Source organism: Phaenicophaeus curvirostris, chromosome 22 (genome assembly GCF_032191515.1).
Source record: "Phaenicophaeus curvirostris isolate KB17595 chromosome 22, BPBGC_Pcur_1.0, whole genome shotgun sequence".
Taxonomy (NCBI): Eukaryota; Metazoa; Chordata; class Aves; order Cuculiformes; family Cuculidae; genus Phaenicophaeus; species Phaenicophaeus curvirostris.
Genome location: NC_091413.1, coordinates 3,999,045 through 4,018,619, shown reverse-complemented (window position 1 = coordinate 4,018,619; position 19,575 = coordinate 3,999,045). Strand labels below are relative to the sequence as shown.

General features: G+C 48.4%; 1 protein-coding gene across 1 annotated transcript; it reads right to left on the bottom strand.

Annotated features, from left to right (window-relative positions):
• Positions 1-7,503: 7,503 nt before the first annotated feature.
• On the bottom strand, positions 7,504-15,279 carry H6PD (hexose-6-phosphate dehydrogenase/glucose 1-dehydrogenase). The gene is made up of 4 exons (XM_069874685.1): positions 14,627-15,279; positions 13,309-13,426; positions 10,844-11,113; positions 7,504-10,214 (listed from the first exon to the last, which is right to left on the bottom strand). The coding sequence occupies exons 1-4, from the start codon at positions 15,251-15,253 to the stop codon at positions 8,857-8,859; spliced, it is 2,373 nt and encodes a 790-aa protein (XP_069730786.1). The 5' UTR covers positions 15,254-15,279; the 3' UTR covers positions 7,504-8,856.
• Positions 15,280-19,575: the final 4,296 nt, after the last annotated feature.

Sequence of the window (19,575 nt, the reverse complement as noted above, 5' to 3'; positions counted from 1 at the left end):
GTTCTCCCAGCTGATCTCCATTGTTCAAATGATCCTCTCCTGTCTCTTCTGCCGCTGCCAAAGGTGTTAGAGGAATGTGCCAGGCATACCTTAGCTGGAGAGCAAGACAAACTGAAGCGTTGCCTAGGGAAACTCCAAAACTACTCTGTGGACCACATTCTCCTTTACAGTAAATCAATCTACTACACCCACTGAAGTACACCTACTTTAAATGCTTTGTTTTCTTACTGCCAGGGTGGCAGACTACTGTAACACAAGAACTTGACCGGTGGGAGTGGAGCAAAGGCTAGCGTGGATTTGTAATCTGGAAGGGCAAAGGGGAGGCAGCTGATAGTAGCTCTTGATGCCTAGAGATGTGGATGGGGAATTTTCCACTTACCTGTGATCTTTTACCGCCCATCTGCTGTGACTCAGGGGAGTAATAGAGCAATGACCAGGGCCAGGGTCCTCAGAGAAGACCCAGATCTCGTTTGTGGAGACTCAAAAGCAGGTTCTCTTCTAGACCTGCTTGGCCACTGCTCCCCTGAGTCAGCACAGCATGAGCACCTTCTGCAGCAGCAGACATGTCATCACAGGAGCTAAGAAAGTTGTGAATGATGTCTGAGAACTGTACAGGAAACTCAGCAAGCTTTAGTCTGCCTGTAAATTCAGCTCCACCACAGCCTTCCCGGCACTGGCCACCAGTATGACCCAATCTCTGTCCCCGAGCACCCTGTAGCACGTTACCATTGCCAAATGGGAGCATCGGAAGACTACTCACAGTCTTTCCTTTTCTTGTGCAGAAGTTCCAGGTGTGCAAGACTTTCCTCCTCTGAGATCCCTCTTCTTTACAGCGAGAGGCAGAAATGTGGAAATGGGGTGGAGGAGGCATAAAAGCAGCAGGGAAGGTGGAGGACATCAGACGTGACAAATGCTGAAGCAGAACTTTTCAGCTTTGTGGTGGCTTTTCGCCAGATGAGACCACAGCTTCTACAGAATCTTGTCTTCTTTTATTTCCTTAGTATTTGACTTTCTTGCTTCCTTAAGAAGCAGGAATTGCTCATCTTCAATCACTTGCTTTGAATACAGTCTGCATCTCAAACAACAGTGCAAACAGTGGCAGAGGCGGGTGGCTGACAACTGCCAGTGTCTATGGCCTGCAGTGGAATCCCTCTAAGCCGTTTGGAAAAGTAACTGAGGATGGAGCCTGGATTAGAAGAGAATTTCCAGCTCCTATCCTTGTGAATTTATGCTCAGATTATTCAAAGGGGGATGGGAGAGGGAATGGCTCGGTGTGCCAGGGTCTGGAGGTGGGTGAACAAAGGTCTTCTGAAAAATGGGTCCCTTTTGAATGTCTGAAGTTAAGCATTGAAATCCTTCTTGAGACCATGGACTCTCGGGCGGATACAGACTTTGTAGATGTTGTTTATGCCTGACTGATGCTTACCTTGCAGCAGCAGCAGGCTGGTAGACTATATTTAAAAAGGGGATCCTATTGCTTTGCATTTGGGGGTGGGTGGGTGTATAAAGACAGTCAGGCAGAAAACTTGCAGCTTTGTATGCCCTGGGGAAAGGGGGAGAGAGAGAAAGTAAACACTCTGCCCGGAAACATGTACGTGCTGCATGCAGGCTCTGCCTGTGGGAATTAAGGGAGACAATGCAACAGATAGTGAACAATGAGCGTCTGTAATGTACAGCAACAAAGCCAAAGTAACCCAGTGTGCCGCAGAACAGAGAAAGAGACTGTTAGAACAGCAGCCTCATGAGGTAGAAATCCTGCCAAGTCTGCTTACAGGACAATCAACAAGCCCTCCTCAGCTGGAATATAGCTCGATGTGATGGAAAAGGGAGTAGAAAAAAAAATGAGATGGAGGAAGAAAGAAGAGGCATCCCCAGGGGGCCCTTTGCAGGAAAAAAATAATCATCTTCCTTTTAGATAGTGTCTTCTTCCGAATTCATGTCTCGGCACATTCAACACTTCATGCACTGCAATGCAAGTAAATGAGCCTGTTAAATGAAATTAAACTCTTTCTCAGCAACAAAGTGGAAACCAGATATTTTTTACAGGTACCTGGGAAGCGGGGGCTTGCTGTGATGTCTCCTCTCATCGCTTCTTTACGTTTCCACTTTAGCACAAGGTGCTGGATGCAAAGTGACCCACCTTAGAGAATGGGATATATGTGACCCTAGAGCATTGGGATGCAGAACAAACAAACTCAAAACCTTCCATTTCTATTTGGAGCAGCCCTTAAAACACCAGCTGGTTGCCCAGCTACCTCTGAGGTACATGTGCTTGTGGACACGACCTCTTAATGAGAGTACATGCCAGGAACTTAAAATCTCAAAACCTTAAAATCTCAGTGAGTTTACTGGCTGATACAACTGCCAGCAGTAAAAAGGACACATAACAACTCTCTTCACGTACTGCACTGTGTGGTGCAAGCCTGTATGTAGCAGGCTAAGCACATGGTTGCAGTCTGTGCATGAGAAGCCGATGGGAGTGGGGAAGCAGAAAAAGGAGTTCCTTGACTTTCTAACCCAAGACCATGAATGGAAAATGGTAGCTACCAGGATAATCACAGAATCACAGAATAACCAGGTTGGAAGAGACCCACCGGATCATCGAGTCCAACCGTAAGGATAATACAGGAATAGCAGCTGTGGAGCAGCTCCCAGGAATGCAGGCTGACCAGAGAGCTCCCTGTATCACAGGAGATCAGTACTCATCTCTGTGCTGTGTGTAGCTCAAGGAACAGCAGCCAGGATTGGTGTCAGAAGCACAGATGTGTTGTCCAGGTCTCTAGGAGATGCTCCCTTTGCAGGACAAGGCTGGGAAAAGCGGTTCCCGACAATTGCTGCAGCATGAGGGAGCAGCACCCTCTGCTGCTGAAATGCTTGCCTCCAAAGCACCTTCTTACCGACACCTAAGCACTTCCAGAGAGAAACTCAGGAAGAACACCTACAGCTATGTCCCTCTGAAGCCAGAAGACTGCAGCCTGTGGGTGGTTTGCTTGTCAGACAGTTTGGTCGTGTCAACATTCTGCTGTTGGGAAAGGAGACGCCAGGAGCACCTGCTTGCAGCAGATAATAGCAACAAGGACAAGGTCTGGCTTTGTGCTGTAAAGATTTGAACCACTGCTGTTCCCAGCAAGTACTTTGGCTGATAGTGTGTGATGAACACGACTCGATACACATAATAGGGACGCTGTAGATAAAGCTCTCTGTTCCCCCAGCAGCCTCCCAAACATTTCATATCCCCACGAGGCAGCTAATTTACTACTGCTGCATAGCAAGAGGAAAGGGGAGCTCAGACAAGCAACGTGACTCACTCAGTGAGTCAGTGGCAGAGTCCTACCCTTTCAGCCCTCTCCTAATTGTGAACCAGCAGTTCCCATGGGGCTGGGAAGACAAGGAAGGAATTCCAACTCCTCCCACTCCAAAGCAATCCTACCATGCGGCACGCAGCGTGATGCTGCAGTACTACCAACCTGGCTCCCTAGAAATTTGTGGGATGATATACGATCCACGCAGTCAGATGACTCCTAGTCATCCATGTGTTTTCCCTCTGAGCTGCTGAGGACTTTTTGCTTTACTCGAATAAAGCTTTTTAACATCGATCAGGTCTATTCCACAAGTACATTCCCAAATGGGATATGCACATCTCAGACACAGAGTACTTGGTCTCTCCTTCCCATTTCCTCTCTCTGAATGCAAACTGCCTTTTTCCTCTGCATCTGACACCCCAGGTTTCCCTTCTTCATGTGGAGAAATAAGCTCAACTTGGTACTAGCTGCAGCTCCAGTCCCCCCCAGCTCAGCCAGAGACATATTTGAGCTCCTATTCCACCTCCCATCTCTCAGTCTCCCTCTCTCTGAGCAGCAGGGGGGAACCTCCCCAAATCCTCATCCCATGAAATATGCCCATGTAAGGAAAGCGAAGCATGACAAAAAAAAAAGCCTGAATCATGTTAAAAATAGGCTGGGCTCTACAGAAAAGAACCTGCTTAGAGTTTTTGTCTGTACGCAGGTCTCACTTCAGCAACAGCAACACTGTTCAGAGCCAATCATCATTCACACAAGACCTAGATTGTTTTGTGGATAAGGAGATGCCTACAAAAAGGGAGCCCTGTTTAAGGAAAAAATGAGGCGATGTCTGGTCAGAGCGCCACGAGGACATAGTTTCTGCGGGAAATTCCTCTCCGTAGAACAATCTGTCAAAGGAGAGCCAACACGTCCCGCCGCAGGGAGCAGCTCGAGGGCACAAGGCTGGCACAGTCTGCAGTGGTGCTTGCAGGAGAACCTGGTGCTGCATTGCTACAGGATGCCGTGCCAGCTCTCTGCGGGGGGAGCAGCTGCAATGAACCAGACCGATCCACATTACCCACAGACATTTCACAAGGCAGCTTGCTTCAGGGTTGCTCTGGCTCCCAAAACGCGCTGCTTTTCACTCTCTCCCCTCTTGTCTTCTTTCTTGCCCCTTTTTAGGCAAAAGCCACATTTTCAGTCATCTGTTGGGGAAAGGAAGGCAATAAACCAAATCCCTACTAAGGCAGGCAACGAATCCGGAGGCACAAATCCTACTAAGGGTAGCCCTTAACTGTGGCCAAAGGAGAAATCAAGCACAGCACAAAAAATTGTGTTGAAAGGCATTAAGTTTTACTGCTTTTACCACCTCTGCCTTTGCCTCTGCTCCCTGTGTTTGGGGAGGATTCACTAATCCTGTAACTGCTTGGATTATCTCTCTTCACTGATGTGCAGTGGTCTCTAAACTAGAACAAAACTCTCTCTAAACTCAATTTGAACACTTCTGACCTGGATGGGAATATACTGCCCCAGCCCTATGATGTGACTGCTGAATCTCTTCACTTGCACAACCATCTTCAAATGTATGGGTTAATTAGGATAATTCAGCATCACCAAAGGCATCAGGAAGTATCATACATAAGTTGTAGCTACGTACCTGGCCACCCAAGGGAGCACTGGAGAGGATTTGGACACTGAAAAGATCCACATCACTTGGTACTACAGAGACACTCTACAGCATCAGCAGCCCAGGGAACCCACTGAACACTCACAAGGGTCTGTGAATGACAGTGCTGCAAAACCTCTGCTCACTGATCTCAAAGAGATTAGAGTTAAAAATGCAGCTCTACAAAGTCTGTGTTATTAAGCAACTCTGTACTATGGTGACGGTATCTATGGAAATGCAACTCGGGGTAAACGTGGATCAGTGGAGACTTTGCTAAAGCCCAGTGATTTTAGGACCCTGCATAGTATTGGGCGATTCCATCTTCTCACCTTAAAAGGGCTTTGGCTGTTCCTCTGTTTTGAAAAGTCCTGCCCTTGTTTGGATGATACGCAAAAAAGGGATTCAGAGTTAACATCTAGGACTCTTGGCTTCACACTACTGAAAATTAAACATTGTCCTCTTTGTACAACTAGAACTTTACAACTTCACTCACCAATAAGACAGGAAAAAAAACCAGAATCCACCAGAACCACTAAACTGTGAAAGAAATTAGAAAACACTTTTGTTACAAACTATTTATTTTTTTAAAAATATAATTCTCTATTCATTACACAACACAAAAGGAATCACAAAACTTTACACTCGGGGAAATAAAAAGATTTTACTACTTGATTTAAAAAACTTGAAGTGAAAAATTCATTACTTCCAGTGTTAGTTTTCTGTAAAACATAAACAATCATACCATTGAATTCTAGGAATGCATTTGCCATTTACAAGAAAATGGTATCAGTAATCACTTAGGGAAGAAACAGACTATAAGGAGTGACTCCATGGAGTTGCTTTTGCAAAGAAAGGTTAATACAAGCTCTCAAGAAGGGGCGCAGCTTCTATTAATAGCTTTCACAAAATAAAAATAGCACTGCTTCCTTGGCCTACGGCCCAGTGGATTTCTACCATTCTTCCTCATCAGATTTATTGCTCATTTAACCCTTCTTCCCATCCGCAGTCTCTGCCTCGCCAGTCATAAATTTTAAATGTTTAGAAGTATTTGGTTTTAATTTGGCAAATGCTAAGTATTAAAGACTTAAACAGGAACTGTCTGTATAAAAAGACAGTTCTAAAAAACAAACAAACAAACAAACCAACCCCAAACAACCAGACAGCTATGTTGACTGAGGAAAAACGGTGTCAGCTTTTACTGGCTTTTAATAAAATCTAGAATGAATTGGGGTGATTCATTAGAGACTCTGCAAATGAACCTTAATTTCAGCTGGAAAGCACAGCGGCTCTCTGGGAAAAAAACACCCACATGCTTATTTATAAGTGCAAATAAACCTCTCTAAAATCAGTGCTTATTTCAAAAGGTGCCAGGCAAATATTAACAAGAAAGCGTGTAGAAATAAGAAAACACCAGTACCACAGTCATCTGCAAAGCACTAATCAATTCTGTCATTCATAACAATATGTTTATTCTCACATAGGCCAATTTTTCATTAAAACTGGTTCCCTCACACCAAATACAAAAGAACTGGAATGAAGGTAACACGGCTATTTTTGTTTAAAAACAGCATTTGAATTATGGACATACCAGACCTAAACCACCTTCCCCTGCACAGCTGTTTCAGCCACTGTGGTGCATTTTGGAGCACTCTGCTACCAAGACAGTTATTCCAGGAGAGTCATTCCAGTTAAATCCTAGGTGTACACTCTTATTCCAGACTCCACAGCCAGCCAAACCACTTGACAAGCAAATCCTGCAGCAGGCAACCTGCAGTGCTTCCCTTCCTCCTGCTGATCTATGCTACCCTCTTTCCCAGTGATTTATTTTCACACTTTGGTGTTTGTGCTGGTAGTTAAGCCTGCCTGTAACCACAAAAACAAACTTGTAAAAGATGGATAACCAGCCATCCCAGTTGCCAAACCAGACCAGTTAAGGTACTTGTGCCTCTTCTGTGTTTGAGCTTTTGAGAGAGCTGCACTGCCACAACTCTTCTCCTTCCCCATGCAAAAGCAAAGGGATGCACATCAGTGCAACAAGGCTCAGTAGTCAAATACAGGATGTAAAACGCAGCTTCACTGGACCATCTGCAAGGTAGGGGAGGCATCTGCCAGAAATCACAGCCAGTCCCTGAGAATCTGGCCTTTTCCTGCTGTACATCCCTTCTGCCAGGTTATGTTCTCCCTAGCTCTGTCCGCCTAGGGACCACTGACAAGCCATAGGCTCCCTAGAGCTTGCTCAATGCACTTTTATCTGTGCAATCAGCAGAGGACAAAAATCCTGGTTCCTGCATTATGGGAGGCATTGTGCTGAAAGGCAACAACTTGGAAACGTGGGAGCACAGGCTGTAAAGAGCTGCCCACCTTGCTTCATGTGCTATCAGACCGCAGCACCTATTTTCACATGGATTTGCATCTTCATCACTAGAATCCAGCAGGGAAAGATTTGAAGCCAATGCTTATCACCCAGCTCTCTAAAGCCAAGTGTCCCTCCTTCCCTATACAGCAGACTTTCAGGTCCCTAAGTGGTCACCAGACTCCCAGGTCCAACTCCTGAGGACCCTACTGTGAGGCTCTGGGGCTGTGAAATGTACTGTAAAGATCACAGAGCATTTGGCGACATCACGAAAGCAGACAGACAACTATTGTGTGTGGCAGCATTCTGGAAAGGTGAAAATTAGGAAGGGGAGAGTGGGGTCTCTAGGTAGGACTAGATGTCTCCAACCCGTCCCGGGAGCAATGGCACTATACGTTTCTAGAACTATTTAACATTCTCCTGTCAACACAGAGATGCAATTTGCTAGCTCTGCGTACCCAAGAGAGAGGTACAGCGAAAATTCCCTCCCCTTCTAAGTCAGTGTCCTTCAGTTCAAACCCCACCACCACCATCTGCAAACACTGCAGCTACCTTCAAGCGTGTTGTAATGATGGATACGTTGATAGTTTATAAAGCTGCCTCCCATAGAAATCTTATAAGCCACTGAACATTGCAAGCTTCAGCTCTGAGGAGAGGAAAAAGTTCATTTCAAAGAATGAGACAAAGACAGAGAAAGACAGTTAAAAAAATTGCTAGCTGAACCCAAATAACTCCCTTGAATACCATGGTTTCCCCTCAATAATTATTGCACTGCAGGCAAATAACAGTTCTCTGAACTGCCACATTCCTCACACTGTCCCCATTATTCTAACAGCCTAAAAAGCAATGTGTCTTCCTTCTCCATCCCCATGGTACCAGGTATCCACTTAATGAAAGCGGCAAATAATGGCTTATAAACTCAGCCTCTGCTGCTAGGCAATTTGCAAAGAGCCAGGACTGCAGTGAGCTCACAAATCAGTGTCAGCATTTAGGGGCCACATGCCACGAGAGCAAATGGGTGTCAGAGCTTCCCGGAGAGCTCAGCCACAGTCACCAGCTGGCTGACACCAGGATGGGCGGCACATACAGACCTGGGTGCACAGAACCATCGTTTTACCAAGACGACAACTGTCCCAGCCAGACTGAGCAGGGCACAGGATGAATGTGTCTTCTAGCCTGAGAATTAAAAAATATAGATATATAAAATTTGGCAGGTTCTTAATTTAACAAGTCTCCCGTAGTGCCTGTGAGGTAGTTAAATGCTAATAACCACAAAGGCCTGATAGGGGAAACTGAGGCACTTCAAGGTGAGGTAATTTGTCACAGTCAGAATCCCTATGGAGCCAGAAATGCCGCACTCGGCTCTTGGCTTCTACTTAGCTCTGAACGCTGAGCTGAGTTCCTTTCCGAGCCCAAATATCAGAGGTGCTGCAGACCATCAATTTCCCAGAAGGAAACGAGGTAAAGCTGCTGCTGGCAAGAGAAAAACACGGACATTGTGTAGGCAAATCCAGGCTGTAGGGGCCATGCAGACAGAGGAGGAGGACACGGTGACATCACCCAAGCAGAGCTTCATAATCCACATACCACACCAGCTGCCCAGAGCTGGGGCTGACACCTGAAACGGGCCATTTCCTCGGCTCGTGGCCCACCCTGCTGAGCAGCGTGGTGATGTCGTGCTTGCCCTTCCCCAAAACCAGGACAAACACCTGCCTGGCCTTGTTGATGAGGGGCAGGCTAAGGCTCATCCGCTGGTGAGGTTTGACGGGGCTTTCGGTCAGCACCACAGCCTGAGACCCTTCCAAGCCACTTTCAGACCGGGGAAAGAGCGAAGCGGTGTGCCCATCAGTGCCCACCCCCAAGAGCACCAGGTCAAAGCTGGCATTGGCCACCAGGGCCATGATCTCCTTGGCGTACAGCTCTGTGCCTCTGTCCTCCTCCACACAGAGCCGCTGGTTCAGGTGCACAGGCATGGGGTGGACGTTGAAGTAGGGCACTCGAACGCTTTGCAGGAGGTGGCTGTGCAGGCTGAAGAAGTTGGACTCTGCGTCAGTGAGAGGGACACAGCGTTCATCTACCAGCCAGAGGTGGGTGTGCTTCCATGGGAAGGCATAATGGTGTCTTGCCAGCCGCTGGAACAGGACCACGGGGCTTGAGCCACCTGAGAGGGCCAGGTGGAACTGCCCAGAGCGTGCCACAGTCCTGCTTGCTGTCTTCTCGATGTCAGAAGCCAGCTGGGAAATGAGGTCGTCAGACCACGCTGAGACCAGGGGATTTTGCCGAAATTTGGACTGGACCGTCCTATAATCACTTGGCATCAGCCTGTTGGGGTTCAGCAGTTCCACTGGCTCTGCCAGGGTGAATGCCACTTCCCCACTCATCATTTCGAAGTCTAAAAGGTGCTGATTCTCCACACCCCCAGGGTAGAGGCGCAGGGACTGGTAGGAAATGCTGTCCAGTAGCGGTGTCCAGAATCCCCAGGAGGCCAGCAGACTCTCGGTGGTAATGAAGAAGTCCTTCCTGCCATGGTAGATGTTGGAGATGAGGACAGAATATGCATCTCTCTCTTTCACAGGGGTGTAAACGTAGTAATCAGACAATGGTTGTCCAAAAATGTGTAGGTCTGGCTGACCAACTGCTTCTCTCCAACTGCCTTTCGGCATGATGGGCTTGAAAAGGTTCCTGCTCACAAGCACCGCAGGGGTGTTGAGTGCACCGTGCCCAATGTAGAAGATGATCTGCTTGGCTTTACATTGGCTGTGCCCTGCATCCCTCAGAGTCTCGCTCTGAGTGCAGTAGGCCCGGTTCTTGAAGAGAACACGCACGTAACCTACCCGTTCATCCAGAGCTTTCCCAGAAGTGAGGAGGAAAGGGACCCCTTCCCAACGCAGGTTGTCGCTGTGAATCAGCACACCTGAAACGACAGTGATCTCAGCTACCAACTTAAACCTGAGCGACAAGCAGATTTGAGGGGTTCTCTATCACCTACCCACCATCCTTCTTCCTTAGCTCCTAGAAATCTTGGTCTCCACTGTGCCTCTTGCTCCTCATTCAGCCCTTTTGCAATATCACTGGACTAACTGCTCTCCAGCTACCCTGCTTTGCTTCCTCCCACGTGTCTCATTTGATTAGCCTCCTTTCATCTTGCAGGAAAACAGCTTCTGAGCACAAATATCATTTAGAGAAAATCTTTAACAATCAGAAGAGACAGAATGGCCAGGGACGGCCTTGCGTTGCATGACCTCTCAGATGCAGTGAGCAACTTTATGAAAGGCAAAGGGGTTTGCAGGCCACTTCTAAAAACAATACAGACATCTTAGCAACAATAATGGGACTTAGCTCTCCCATCGAGTGGATCATTAGTTAACTAACATAACAGTATTATCTTGTTACAGTTCCCATGCTGGTGGGTGCCTGAAACATCCCTGTATCAGCAGTGAGGTCCAGATGCACGGAGCTGTTAGCAGCATGCAAGGACTCGCATCTCCTGCTCTCCTCAGCTCTACACTCCTCCCTTCTGCAAACCCCCAACCAAATTCTCACCTGCAAAGGTTGGTGTTGTGCTGATGTAGTCTTGTGGCTTCTGCAGCTCCTCCTGTACCTGGCTGGCATATGCCTGATACTGACCCAACACGGCACTGTTTTTCTCCAAGCCCCGCAAGGACTGGAAGGCCTGCAGCTTGCACTGCAAAACCTCTTCAGCCCTGCTCACGTTGGCTGGAAGCTCCATGGTCAGGAACATCAAGGCCTCGGTGAGGTGGTTCTGCAGCACGTCCCGGATGACTCCATACTGCTCGTAGAAGCTGGTGCGACCTGATGACAAAGGGGAAGCAAGATGCTGCTAACTGATGTGGTTTTCTTGCAGCTTTCCCTCTGCATGCATAATATGCGTGCCAAGGAGAACAAAGAGCACAAGCCCAAACTGGTTTGCAGCAAGCTCTTCTTCTCCTGCTCCAACAATTAACTTGAAGCTATCAAGCCCAGAGAAGCTGTGGATGCCCAATCACTGGAAGTGTTCAAGGACTAGTTGGACAGGGTCTTGAGCAACCTGACGTAGTGAAAGATGTCCCTGCCCACCACAGGGGTGTTGGAGTAGATGATCCTCAAGGGTCCCTTTCAGCCTGAATCATTCTAAGATTCTACCATTCTAAGCCTTTCTTTTCCCCTTGGACGGGCTTCCAAACTGCCTCTGCTACTAACACAAAGATAAAATGTTTCCACAGAACTGCTTGTCTTCCACAGAGCCAGGCATAATCCTCCTTTTAGGTGTTTATGGGGCCTAAACCCAGCAGGAGTAATGCTCTTGCCTGATAACTTCGCAAGCGCACAGAGTAGAATGCAGATTTGCTTTTTAGACTGCTTGTGCTTTCAGAAGCTGCAGTTAGTGACAAGCAGCAATATGCAGCTCAAACCTCCTGCATGGCCGCTGTATAACCCTTGCCCTGACACTCCTGATCCACAGCACCTAGGACTCCACACAATGTACAGTTCTACTCAAAAGCTTAGACAAGAGTAGCTGGGAAATGGGGTGAAAGCAGGGATCCCAGCAGCTCTATAGCTACACCCCGAGCCCCCAGGACAGCTGAAGCTGGGTGCTGGCAGCAAGCACTGCTCTTCACTGCCTCTTTTCCCCTTGTTTTCGTGTCCCTAGAAGGCTCTGGCTGAGCTATGCCCTTGACAGACAAAATTTCATGCACAAATCCCTGCTTCTCTTTCCCTGCCTGACTTCTCGTGCTGGTGGGAACAGGGGAAGAAGGACAATGCACTTAAAAAATGACTCGCACAGATGCCTTTCTCTAGTCCATCAGCAGCAGGGTACACACGGCAGACTACATCGCAGCCACAGGTTTCCCCTATTGATTGATACATTTATCTCCCTTGCTCTAGTCCAAAGGCACATTCATTAACGTAATCAATGCTGCAGACTTGCTGGGAGCCAGGCTGCCAGCTGAAGCCGCACAGGGGGAAAAAAAAGACATCAAATGAAAAATAACAAAGCTGTTCCGAGTAGGGAGGGTACAGGGTGTAACTGGGGCTACGCACGGACAACACTGCACTCCCTAAACCTCTCTGCAGAGCATCCCTCTCCACAAACAGGCTCAGCTGAGGTCTGGGCTGCCAATCCAAAGATTACTCCAAGTTTGACCAAGTTGTGTTAATTGAATTTGTGGTGGCTGAGGGACAGAGGAAAGGAAGGAGGGAGGGAGATAGAAGAGGAGGTAAAGGGAGTGCAGAAGCAATACTGATGTTGCAGATCTGAGGGCGCCTGACATCCCAAGAAGTGCTGCGGGTGGCAGTCCAGCCCAGAGTGCTTTATGCTGAGCACTGCAGAGTGGATGCTGCAGCATTGCAGGGAGGGATTGCAGCCGTGTCCTTCAGCAGGAGACCCATGCTAGCAACTCTAGGCTTGGATTTTCTCCCTGCAATGCTTTCTTACTCCAGAAAGGAAGGAAAAGAAACAGGCAAACACAGACTGACCTGGGTACCTGGACTGACCCTGACTAGCTGATATAACACACAGGGAAAAGATGCAAGAGCATCCTCCAAAGAACAGCGCAAATGTACGCTCAGTGTGAGCTTGGTAGCCAACAGGACAGAAAGGCAGAAGGATCGTTGATAAAACAACCACGTTACTGCCACACTGAAATGGCTTTAGACGGCATCGACACCAAATCCAGCGTCTTTTACCAAGATTTGGGATAGGAAGCTAAGCATGATGCCCCCAAAGCTCTGCAGCAAAAAAAGGTGGGGATTCTGCCCCTGCTCCCAGCTGAACTGCAAAAGGAATCCTTCCTTGGAAGGAGCAATACCACCTGGAAGTGAGTCAATCCCTAGCACAGGAAGTGTAAGACAGTCCATCTCTATTTCTAGGGAGCAACGCATCATTCATCTGCTCTATTTTGTTTCTGCACCAGCACTGCCTCAAGGGCCACGTTCACATTATTAATGAACCTGCCAGTCCTCCTTCTCACTCATTCACCACAGCTCTGCACACTTGCCCCACCAACCTTTAGCATCCACAGTCTCTTTCAAGACAATCTCCACTCTTTCCACATGATGTCGGTTCCAAATCGGATCCAGAAACTGCTGGTTCTCATCTCGAAAAGGCAGGATATGGGCTACAGCCTGTAAAAAAATCAAAGACTCAACAAAAACTCACCAGACTGCCACAACATCCCTTCTCCCTGCATCACTGCCCCATCCAGCTCTGGGATATGGCCAGCTCTGGAGTGCCAGCAGACGTGCCACACAGCAGAGATGCCACACAGCAGAGAGCAGAGTGGGTCGGAGAAGAGAAAATCAGCAAGAAAAACTGCAGTGATGCACAATGGTGTGTCCGATGACTGTAGACATTAACGGTGTTCTGGCATTTTGAGGTTTTGTGTGAGAAAAGCTGGACTACAAACTGCAAGGCACTCAGTTTACACCTGCCAAAGGACAAAGGGCTGAGTCAGACCATCCTGGGACTAACGTACAGTTGCAGGGTGCTGAAATACAGTCAATCAGATGCTTGCACCACTAAAGTTATCTGCTTTTTTGGGGGAAAATAAAGTAAAATTAAAAAAATACATATATATATATACACACAAACAAAATCCACCCTTTCAGTAGACACTTGCAGCTGGACATGCAACCTTCTGAGTAAAACCTGGCCACTGGGCCATGGTTGGAAAAGACTGCTTTCAAAATGTGCTATCACATTCCTCTAAAACAAGGATGTCATGTCCTTGAACACATTCCCTCTGGGACAATGCAGCTCCACATCCTGAGCTGTCCCTGCAGCAGCCAGTTTCTCCACACCCTGAGTGGAGCACAGGGCAGGAAGAAACCTTCTCCTAAGCACCCCGCAAAACTAAGAACCCAGCAGCTCCACATCGTATCAAATTAAAACCTGCTTCTAGAAGCCAGGGCTAAGCAGAGAGGTCTGTGTGTAATGAGACAGGAGTACTGTGAGAGGGAAAGGGTGCTGCTTGTTCAGCGAAATCAAAGCTCTGACCTTGGTGGGAAGACCAGATGAATTCTGAATCTCTCCTTCATGCACACACGCAGTTCAACCTGACACCCTGGCTGCCCTCTGGAGAGGGGACCCCTAGTCACTCTAAACAGGAGAAAGCCCTGTTCTGGCCTGCATGTTTCCTCTGCTCTGCAAGAGGATAGACAGCAGCACAGTACAAGACTCCAAATGGAGGCTCGGGAGCACACGCAGTGGCTTTACCTGCATTTGAGAGAACAACACTCTCTCTACGCGCCGAGCTGACACCCAACACTCCCCCAGCCACTAAACCCCTTGATCTGGCAGGGGGCTGCACATTGCAAGCTGCTCACCTGTTTGCCAAGGTAATGGTCCACCCGGTACATCTCTTCTTCCCTGAAGAAGCTTGTCAGCTCTGCAGCCAGTTGCTGGGCTGACTCCAGGTCATGGCCAAAAGGTTTCTCCAGCACCACGCGCAGCCAGGCTCCTGGAGGGGGTCTGCAGCTGCTGTTGATGTGTCGGGCGATCTCTGTGTAGGCAAATGGTGGTACTGAGAAGTAGAAGATCCTCCCAGCCTCCTTCAGCCCTTCCTGGCGAAGCAGCATCTCAATCTCTCTGTTCAGCGCAGTGTAGTTTTCAGCAGTCTTCAGCTGGTGGTACTGGCTCAGCTTCAGGAATTGGTCCTTGAGCACAGCACATCTGTTGGGAGATTCATCCGGGGGACACGCCAGCTTCTTCAGCACGTCAAACATCAGCCTCTGCCCTGGCTCCAGAGCTGTCAGTGCAGCCCCATGGAAAGTGAAGCTGTGGCCACTGCTCACTTGGTCCATGTAGAGTTGGAACAGACCCTGCCACAAATACTTCTTGGCCAGATCACCTGTGGCTCCCAGCAAGACCACGGAGATGTGGCCCTGGGACGCATCAGCCAGCGATGGCAACGCTCCCATGAACAACACTGCACACAGAACTCTTCCCAGCATCTTGGGAGAAACGAGGCAGACCCAGGAATGCTAAAGGACAGAATTAAAAAGAAGAAAATTTGTCAATTCATACTGCAACACCGCAAAATACAACGCAAGATACCTGCTTTTCTGTCACTGGATCCTCCACCCAACAGCCTCTCCTCCCCTCCATGATTTGAATCCTGGGGCTCTTGAAAAGACTGCAGCCTCTTTATACAAACCAAGAAGTGGAAGACAGTGTGTACCTGAGGTCTTTCAGTGGCATAAACAATGTTCCCATACATGAGTGGGATCAACAGGTGGATGAGGTGTTGAGGGACATGGTCTAGCGATTGATAGGAATGGTTGGACTCGATGATCCGGTGGGTCTCTTCCAACCTGGTTATTCTATGATTCTATGATTGGCTGGTCTAATTTATATAGAGACATATATAGAGTCATAGAATGATCCAGCGGGTCCTTTCCAACCTAGAGATTCTATGATTCCGTGAGTTAAAGAGGGGGTGCCAGTGCCTTCAAATTGTGTAACTGAAATCCATTTTAACACAAATTTCAGAGCTGGCTACAAACAAACACAAACGCCTGCAAATTAAGTACTGCTTTCAACAACCTCCTGTTTAGAACTTTGCTCTAGTGGTATCACGCTGCCTTGGCATCGCTTCATGTCAATATTGTCACAGCAGCTCGGAGACAAGCATGACCACTAGCAGTTCCAGCACACAGACTCTTCTTTAACCTGCACTTGAATGACTCATGTGCACCCACCGCTCTCAGCAACGGAGCTGAATTAGGTTCTAATGAGCTACTGGGAGTGAAACAGTCTGATGAAACAACACAAGGGAAGTTTAGCCCTTCGAATTCAGTCTAGACATGAGCCAATCTAGATGCTGCCTCGTGATGGTTGTGTATGCAGCCAGGAGACAATGTGAGGTTTGTGTTCTGCCTCCTGCAACTGAAGAGCGTGTGTCAGCATCCATTCTGGCCCGCTCCGTAACCATTCAAACCACTGCAACAGCTGACCAAAAAGCCTCTAGGATCATGTCTTATTTATTCTTGTTTCTTGAACCCCAAATAAAGTTGGTTTTAGGAGAAAAAACTTAATGAAATGAAAAATGAAATGAAAAAAGACAATCTAATTCTTACACCTAGAAACACAGCAATGACTTAACATCTCAAGAGACGTCATCCAGAACATGCGAATAAACCACTGTGCTGTTCTCATTACATCAAGTATTAGCTCCTACACCGGCTATCTCATTCTCTTAATTTCATTTTCTGAAGTTGTGTCTGATTGGAGCATGGCCTTCACAGCCCACAAGAGAATTAACTTCTTTAAAAACTTTTTGGTTCCGGTTAATAAATTTGTACCTTTTCATTTCACCTGGGTAGAAAGAACAGCCATTTTTTGACATTAAGAGGAAAAAGTACGTGGCTTTTTTCTCCTGGTGCAGTTGCAGTCTTACTGGGTTTTGCATTAGCATTATTATCCCATATTAAAAGAGCAGTTGCATGACCATACAACAAGAAATGATCTTGGATATGCGAATGAAGACCTCTGTCAGTCTGCAGCTTTATAAATCTCACGTTTCTCTCCCCAGCAGACTCACCTGGGTAATACAGGAGCTTTATGGAGACTGCAGAGGCAAAAGTAGCTGAAAACTTATCTTCACAGCTCCTCCTCAGCGCAAACCTCACTTCTCCTGTGGCTGAGTGTACGGCAGACTCTGATCAATGGTCAGGTGAGCAAGCAAGATAAGGCAGGTTGATCCCTTTCTAGTAAATTACAGTAGAGAAAAAATTATCGTGCCTGTGCCAGGAACATCCCAGCACATCCCAGCTCTCAGCCCACACTTTGCTAAACCTTTTGGCTGCAAGAAGACAAAATGCAGGCAATTTGTGGCACCTCCTTGCTTCCAGGCTGCCTGCCTAACTGTGCTCCACATGTGAGCTCAGATCCATGCTGAAGGTCTCCAACCAAGACCCTGGTGAGCCTCCCTGGGAGCATTCCTCCATCCACCCACTTAAAGAACCCAGCAAACAGGGACCCATTGCAGAGGGACAGAAATGTCGCTCCTGAGGTTTTGCCTGCAGTATAAATAATTATAACTTTGGGTAGAGGCTTGGTTTTCCTTTCTCCACTATGAGGTTACGTTGCAGATGACAGTTTCTCTGTACAGTAATGTAATATTTACATTTGCTTGAACAAACTTTGTTCCAGGAACCTGGAGAAGTTTGACGTACTGCCCGGATGCAGGTACTGGACAGAGACCACACCTGAAGAGCAGGTACCTTCTACGGAACGGCAAGGGTTTGGGTGGATCATTCTCTTCCACATACCCAAAGAAATGAGAGAATCAGCCAAAGAGTTTCCTGGCAGATTCAGCTACACAGTCACATGTATTTCCCAGCAAACTGAAAACCAGTTTCACAACACTCTCAATTGCAAAATATTGCGCCACGCTGTGCAGAATAAGCTTAGTAAACCCAGTGATGTTTGTTTACCGCTTTCATATCAGATGATCACCTCCGTTCACATTATAAAATAATACACTAAAAATATCCCCTAGCCTACCAGAACAAAGTTACTCAGTGAAACTTCAGGAAAAAGCCTCCCAAGCCCAATTTACATAGAACACCATAAGAGCTTAACCCAGCAGAAAGGGTAAGACTGTGTGTTCTTCCGCACAGCCACCAGAGCTCAAGTTTGCAGGAGCTCATTTCAGTCTTGTAGGCTCCTCAGCTGTATGCAACAAATACAAAAGATCTTTTTGGTTTCTGTTAATTAACAGAGGCATAGCCAAACGCAGCACAGCCTGGGGCTCCTACAAGGTTCTGCACCTATAACACATGGAGAAAAGGGCTACTGAGATTGAAAATGGGGAAAAACACATGGGTCTTCGGCATATGCAAACATAGGAGCAGGAACACCCTCACCATGAGTTCCTGGAAAGGTCAGGTGGAGACTCACATGAGAAGCAAGCTGGGAGATGCATTAATTAGTGCTCGGCCCTTCTTATTAACCATCCAATGCAGCCCTGATACAGCCTCGCTCCAAAAAATCAAGCAAGCTCTGGCCCCAGCACAGTGGCAGTTCCAAAGCCCTGGAAAAGGAGGAGGACAGGGTTGCAGTAAGAAAAATGACCACAGTGTGTTAAGCACCACCTCAGCCATACAGGCATCAAACCCAGGTGGTTTCACCTCCCAAGTGCGTGTCCCTCGCTGTCACAGCCAGGAGAACCCCACCACCCTATGCTGCCTGGGGGTGAGCTGCTCCCCGTTTCCCGAGTCCTGGAGGTGTGGGAAGAGCTCGGTGATTGGTACCCACGGTGACAGAGGTGAGCAGGCAGGAGAAGGGTGAGGAGGGGTCTGGAATGCTGCTTCCCGCAGGATGGGACAGAGTGACTAGGGGAAGAGGGGCTGGCTCTGCAGCCACTGTGCACCTCTGCACCCCTCCTGCACCCACTGTACACCCATCCTGCATCTCCACACCCACCCTGCACCCCTGCAACCATCCTACACCTCTGCAACCATCCTACACCTCTCCTGCACGTCTGCAACCACCGTGCACCGCTGCACCTGCCTCGCAACCCTGCACCCCTGCATCCATCCTGCACCTCTGCACCCGCTCTGCACCCCTGCACCCATCCTGCACCCATCCGGCACATCTGAACCCTTCCAGCACCTCTGCACCCCTTCAATCATCCTGCACCCCTGCCACACCCATCCTCTACCTATGCACCTATCCCACACCTCTGCACCCATCCTGCACCCATCCTGCACCTACTCTGTACCTCTGCATCTATCCTGCACCCCTGCACCTATGTACCCATCCTGCACCTACCCTGCACCCCTTCAATCATCCTGCACCCCTGCTGCACCCATCCTGTACCTATGCACCTATCCCACACCTCTGCACCAATCCTGCACCCACTCTGCACCCCTGCACCCCTCCCGAACCTACCCTGCACCTCTGCATCTATCCTGCACCCCTACACCTCTGCACCCATCCTGCACCCCTACACCCATCCTGCACCCACCCTACACCTCTGCACCCATCCTGCACCTACCCTGCGCCTCTGCATCTATCCTGCACCCCTGCACCCATCCTGCACCCCTTCAATTATCCTGCACCCACCCTGCAGCTACCCTGCACCTCTGCATCTATCCTGCACCCCTACACCTCTGCACCCATCCTGCACCCACCCTGCACCCCTGCACCCCTCCTGAACCTACCCTGCACCTCTGCATCTATCCTGCACCCCTACACCTCTGCACCCATCCTGCACCTACCCTGCACCTCTGCACTCATCCTGCACCCCTACACCCATCCTGCACCCACC